The sequence below is a fragment of the Salvelinus fontinalis genome, unplaced genomic scaffold, assembly GCF_029448725.1.
Source record: "Salvelinus fontinalis isolate EN_2023a unplaced genomic scaffold, ASM2944872v1 scaffold_0080, whole genome shotgun sequence".
In the NCBI taxonomy this organism is placed as follows: Eukaryota; Metazoa; Chordata; class Actinopteri; order Salmoniformes; family Salmonidae; genus Salvelinus; species Salvelinus fontinalis.
The window spans coordinates 298,963-305,973 of record NW_026600289.1 but is presented as its reverse complement, the minus strand read 5'-3'; the positions used below and the strand labels follow the sequence as shown (position 1 = coordinate 305,973).

At 37.7% G+C, this 7,011-nt stretch overlaps 1 protein-coding gene across 1 annotated transcript in view; it reads right to left on the bottom strand.

Annotated features, from left to right (window-relative positions):
* Positions 1-2,458: 2,458 nt before the first annotated feature.
* The window catches only part of LOC129842959 (NACHT, LRR and PYD domains-containing protein 12-like), a 29,070-nt gene continuing 24,517 nt past the window's right edge, over positions 2,459-7,011 (bottom strand). The window contains exons 11-13 of the mRNA XM_055911679.1: positions 5,163-5,336; positions 3,984-4,030; positions 2,459-3,553 (exon numbers count right to left, since the gene is read on the bottom strand). Of these exons, the coding sequence (XP_055767654.1) occupies positions 3,030-3,553; positions 3,984-4,030; positions 5,163-5,336 (745 nt within the window). The 3' untranslated portion in view covers positions 2,459-3,029. The remainder of the gene's footprint in view (positions 3,554-3,983; positions 4,031-5,162; positions 5,337-7,011) is intronic.

Genomic DNA, 7,011 nt, shown 5'->3' with positions numbered 1-7,011 from the left:
AGAGGATCCATCTAAAACAGTATAAAACAAGATGATAAACAGAGGATCCATCTAAAACAGTATAAAACAAGTTGATAAACAGAGGATACATCTAAAACAGTATAAAACAAGATGATAAACAGAGGATCCATCTAAAACAGTATAAAACAAGATGAGAAACAGAGGATCCATCTAAAACAGTATAAAACAAGATGATAAACAGAGGATCCATCTAAAACAGTATAAAACAAGATGATAAACAGAGGATCCATCTAAAACAGTATAAAACAAGATGATAAACAGAGGATCCATCTAAAACAGTATAAAACAAGATGATAAACAGAGGATCCATCTAAAACAGTATAAAACAAGATGATAAACAGAGGATCCATCTAAAACAGTATAAAACAAGATGATAAACAGAGGATCCATCTAAAACAGTATAAAACAAGATGATAAACAGAGGATCCATCTAAAACAGTATAAAACAAGATGATAAACAGAGGATCCATCTAAAACAGTATAAAACAAGATGATAAACAGAGGATCCATCTAAAACAGTATAAAACAAGATGATAAACAGAGGATCCATCTAAAACAGTATAAAACAAGATGATAAACAGAGGATCCATCTAAAACAGTATAAAACAAGATGATAAACAGAGGATCCATCTAAAACAGTATAAAACAAGATGATAAACAGAGGATCCATCTAAAACAGTATAAAACAAGATGATAAACAGAGGATCCATCTAAAACAGTATAAAACAAGATGATAAACAGAGGATCCATCTAAAACAGTATAAAACAAGATGATAAACAGAGGATCCATCTAAAACAGTATAAAACAAGATGATAAACAGAGGACACATCTAAAACAGTATAAAACAAGATGATAAACAGAGGATCCATCTAAAACAGTATAAAACAAGATGATAAACAGAGGATCCATCTAAAACAGTATAAAACAAGATGATAAACAGAGGATCCATCTAAAACAGTATAAAACAAGATGATAAACAGAGGATCCATCTAAAACAGTATAAAACAAGATGATAAACAGAGGATCCATCTAAAACAGTATAAAACAAGATGATAAACAGAGGATCCATCTAAAACAGTATAAAACAAGATGATAAACAGAGGATCCATCTAAAACAGTATAAAACAAGATGATAAACAGAGGATCCATCTAAAACAGTATAAAACAAGATGATAAACAGAGGATCCATCTAAAACAGTATAAAACAAGATGATAAACAGAGGATCCATCTAAAACAGTATAAAACAAGATGATAAACAGAGGATCCATCTAAAACAGTATAAAACAAGATGATAAACAGAGGATCCATCTAAAACAGTATAAAACAAGATGATAAACAGAGGATCCATCTAAAACAGTATAAAACAAGATGATATACAGAGGATCCATCTAAAACAGTATAAAACAAGATGATAAACAGAGGATCCATCTAAAACAGTATAAAACAAGATGATAAACAGAGGATCCATCTAAAACAGTATAAAACAAGATGATAAACAGAGGATCCATCTAAAACAGTATAAAACAAGATGATAAACAGAGGATCCATCTAAAACAGTATAAAACAAGATGATAAACAGAGGATCCATCTAAAACAGTATAAAACAAGATGATAAACAGAGGATCCATCTAAAACAGTATAAAACAAGATGATAAACAGAGGATCCATCTAAAACAGTATAAAACAAGATGATAAACAGAGGATCCATCTAAAACAATATAAAACAAGATGATAAACAGAGGATCCATCTAAAACAATATAAAACAAGATGATAAACAGAGGATCCATCTAAAACAGTATAAAACAAGATGATAAACAGAGGATCCATCTAAAACAGTATAAAACAAGATGATAAACAGAGGATCCATCTAAAACAATATAAAACAAGATGATAAACAGAGGATCCATCTAAAACAGTATAAAACAAGATGATAAACAGAGGATCCATCTAAAACAGTATAAAACAAGATGATAAACAGAGGATCCATCTAAAACAGTATAAAACAAGATGATAAACAGAGGACCCATCTAAAACAGTATAAAACAAGATGATAAACAGAGGATCCATCTAAAACAGTATAAAACAAGATGATAAACAGAGGATCCATCTAAAACAGTATAAAACAAGATGATAAACAGAGGATCCATCTAAAACAGTATAAAACAAGATGATAAACAGAGGACCCATCTAAAACAGTATAAAACAAGATGATAAACAGAGGATCCATCTAAAACAGTATAAAACAAGATGATAAACAGAGGATCCATCTAAAACAGTATAAAACAAGATGATAAACAGAGGATCCATCTAAAACAGTATAAAACAAGATGATAAACAGAGGATCCATCTAAAACAGTATAAAACAAGATGATAAACAGAGGATCCATCTAAAACAGTATAAAACAAGATGATAAACAGAGGATCCATCTAAAACAGTATAAAACAAGATGATAAACAGAGGATCCATCTAAAACAGTATAAAACAAGATGATAAACAGAGGATCCATCTAAAACAGTATAAAACAAGTGCAGTATGTTCTGAGAATGTTACTTTAACGTCAACTCATAATGTCACACTATAACTTCATGGGAGTCTTGTGGAAAGACTGCATGTTGTTTTGGGTGGATTGAGTGACGTCTTCATCAACATTTGCAGAATATTCCTGTAATATTTTCACCTCTGTGTTTGTGGGACCACGTGGTGCTGGAATGAGGTGTCTGTTTGTTCCCAATCAGAAATGATGGTCCTCATTTGAAGGTCCTGGGTCAATGTCCTCACAATTATAGGAAAACGCATATGTGTGTGTGTCCAGTGTGTGTGTGTGTGTGTGTGTGTGTGTGTGTGTGTGTGTGTGTGTGTGTGTGTGTGTGTGTGTGTGTGTGTGTGTGTGTGTGTGTGTGTGTGTGTGTGTGTGTGAATGTGTGTCAATGTGTGTGAGTCCAGTGTGTGTTTGTGTGGGTGTGTTTGTGTCCTGTGTGTTTGTGTGTGTGTCTCTGGTTATTATTTACAGGGACACTGAGGAGTCATAATAAACCCCAAACCCTGGATAGAGGGGCTCAGTGAATGTGGAGGTGAATGTGTACAGGTGGGTCAGTGTGTCAGAGGAGGCTCTATAGAAGGACAGAGTGCCGGCTGACCAGTCCAGATACACTCCTACTCTGTGGGAGCTGGAGGAGGGGACGTCTATGGTAGTCCGATTATTATTGTGACAGGCAGAGTAACTGTTGTCAAAGCAGCGCAGACTCCAGGACTTGTCATTCCATCCAAGCCAACAGTCATCAACCCCTCCTCTACTGCTGATTCCTTTATATGTCACTCCTATATCAGCCCCTCTCCCACTCCACTCTACCTCCCAGTAACAGCGCCCAGTCAGACCCTCTCTACACAGCACCTGTTCCCAGACCTCAAATCTCTCTGGGTGATCAGGATACGGCTGCTTCTCTCTCCTCCATGTCACCTTTCTGTTCTCCTCAGACAGAGAGAGGCGTCTGTTTACTGTGTTTAGGTCCAGTGTGAGATCACAGACATCTGATGGATGAAACCAGACACAATATTAGAAATCATCATCATTCACATTAGAATGTTAACTCACTTTTCACTAATTCATTTAATGTAGATGTTTCTAGGTATCAAAAGGAGAAGTTAAGGTAACTTGAGACTTGTTGAATGATCATATGTTATATTGTATGGTAATATAAAACACACTTATTCCCATTACTTACTTACACACACACACACACACACACACACACACACACACACACACACACACACACACACACACACACACACGTCAAAGCAACTCTTTGTAAACGTTGGTGTCCCTGATTTCTGCTTCTGTAGAACTACAGCTGATATTTAATATGACCAAGTAAGTAATGATGGTGGTCTTTGACTTTGACTTAACTTGAATTAAGACTTATTCTTAGTCATATTCTTCACAGCAGTCAACACTCACATTTTCTAAGCCCAGGTTTCATTCTGTTCTCTCCACCATGTTCGACACTGTAGCGGTAAGCAGAAGAACAGACAGTCATTGAGGGATACACCTGAACTCACACACACTGTGACGGCCCTGAATATTTCTGAACCGTCTCAGTGCTTCTCCTTCTAATTTGCCATTAAATAGCCAGCATCAGCTGCGCAAAGGTGAAGTTGTGATTGAGACATGAATGAGGATGTGTACTACCTTCAGTTCATGAAGCTTCGCTATTACGTTTGTTTGTTGCCTTACAGTGTGTTTTGTAGCCTTAAAACGAGTTTACCCAGGAGTGGATCCCCTCTGTGCATCTGTGGGCTACAACTCTCCGTTGGTTTTCGTGGCCTTTTCTCAGCTGGAGATCTGTTGGCGGATTGTCTGACTGACCGACTGACTACAACTTTTTGTACACGGTATTTCATTTGTTTGGGGTGATGTATACTGTGATTTATCTAGTTGTTCAGACATATTATTCTTTGATTAGTCTTTGATACGCGTTCTAGTTGTGTTGCAAAATAAGTGTTATTTTGAGTGTATGAATATACTTGGTTTACGCTATGGACAAACGTTGCGTGACTAAGGTCACTTGAGTCACTGAACTTATTTACTGGGCTGGACTCTTTATGCCCGAGGTACAGGACATTTCTAAATGAACATAAGTGCATTGATTTGTTATATTGTTGGGTGTGGGTGTGTGTGATCATTTATGTTGTTAATACAACCACGCAAAAGAATACACTTGTTTGAAGTTCTTTCCAATGTTTTAAGGGGTTTATGAAAAGTATATTTCCATCTTGACTTTTACATAAGTCCTTTGTATTGGTGTGACTTGACGGACCAGATGGGACTCATTCCCTCCCAAACTAAAAGGAGAAACCCATGCGTTCTCTGGTAGGCTCAACCTACCTGGCACCCCTATAAATAACCTCAAGTCAAAACCGTTACCACACACACACACACACACACTAGACACACACACACACACACACACTAGACACACACACACACACACACACACACTGGAGACGCATACAAACACTGACACAAACACACTATCAGCATATAACTTTGTCCAAGTGGTGGTAAGAATGTTTGTCTTTACTCGCCTGGTAAGTCAAACATGTCTGATATGAACATTGACATAAACCCTCTACATACTTGAGTTTCTCCAGTCTGCAGTGTGGATCCTCCAGTCCAGCAGAGAGCAGTCTGACTCCTGAGTCTCCTGGGTGATTGTAGCTCAGGTCCAGCTCTCTCAGGTGTGAGGGGTTTGACCTCAGAGCTGAGACCAGAGAAGCACAGCCTTCCTCTGTGACTAGACAGCCTGACAGCCTGCAAAGAGTCAAATCATATTAAAATCACACTGCTATTCTTTGGTGGTGAAAATAGTGGCAGTATATTTTTTCAACATATTCAGATACATCAGTGTCCTGAAACCTGCAAAATCTATTCATAAATTAATGTGTCATTATTATAAATTATCATAATATTACAAAGATATATAATGTCACCTTTAATTTGAGGTTTTTTTAATACATATCTGTTTCACATTGAGAAATGAAAGCACTTTATGTATCTAGTCCCCCTATTTGAAATAGTAATTCAATATTATGACCAATTTACTTATAGTGTATTAAAGTAGTCAAAAGTTTAGTATTTGGTCCCATATTCCTTGAACGTAATGACTTCATCAAGCCTGTAACGGCCATGATTGGGAAAGATCATGAATGAATCATGAATAATAATGAGTAAGAGAGTTACAGAGGCTACAACAAAACATGCTAACCTCTCACCATTACCAATAACAGAGGCTACAACAAAACATGCTAACCTCTCACCATTACCAATAACAGAGGCTACAACAAAACATACTAACCTCTCACCATTACCAATAACAGAGGCTACAACAAAACATGCTAACCTCTCACCATTACCAATAACAGAGGCTACAACGAACCATGCTAACCTCTCACCATTACCAATAACAGAGGCTACAACAAAACATGCTAACCTCTCACCATTACCAATAACAGAGGCTACAACAAAACATGCTAACCTCTCACCATTACCAATAACAGAGGCTACAACAAAACATGCTAACCTCTCACCATTACCAATAACAGAGGCTACAACAAAACATGCTAACCTCTCAACATTACCAATAACAGAGGCTACAACACAACATGCTAACCTCTCACCATTACCAATAACAGAGGATACAATAAAACATGCTAACCTCACCATTACCATTAACAGAGACTACAACAAACCATGCTAACCTCTCACCATTACCAATAACAGAGGCTACAACAAACCATGCTAACCTCTCACCATTACCAATAACAGAGGCTACAACAAAACATGCTAACCTCTCACCATTACCAATAACAGAGGCTACAACAAAACATGCTAACCTCTGACCATTACCAATAACAGAGGCTACAACAAAATATGCTAACCTCCCACCATGACCAATAACAGAGACTACAACAAAACATGCTAACCTCTCACCATGACCAATAACAGAGACTACAACAAAACATGCTAACCTCTCACCATTACCAATAACAGAGGCTACAACAAAATATGCTAACCTCTCACCATTACCAATTTGGGGATGAGGTAGGTAGAATGGGTGGGCTATTTACTGATGGGCCGTGTACAGCTGCAGCGATCGGTTAGCTGCTCAGATAGCTGATGCTTAAAGTTAGTGAGAGAAATATAAGTCTCCAGCTTCAGCGATTTTTGCAATTCTTGCCAGTCGCTGGCAGCAGAGAACTGGAAGGAAAGGCGGCCAAAGGAGGTGTGGCTTTGGGATATACCTGCTGGAGCTCGTGCTACGGGTGGGTGTTGTTATCATGACCAGTGAGCTGAGATGTGGCGGAGCTTTACCTAGCATAGACTTATAGATGACCTGGAGCCAGTGGGTTCGGCAACGAATATGTAGTGAGGACCAGCCGACTAGAGCATACAGGTCGCAGTGGTGTGTGGTATAAGGGGCTTTGGT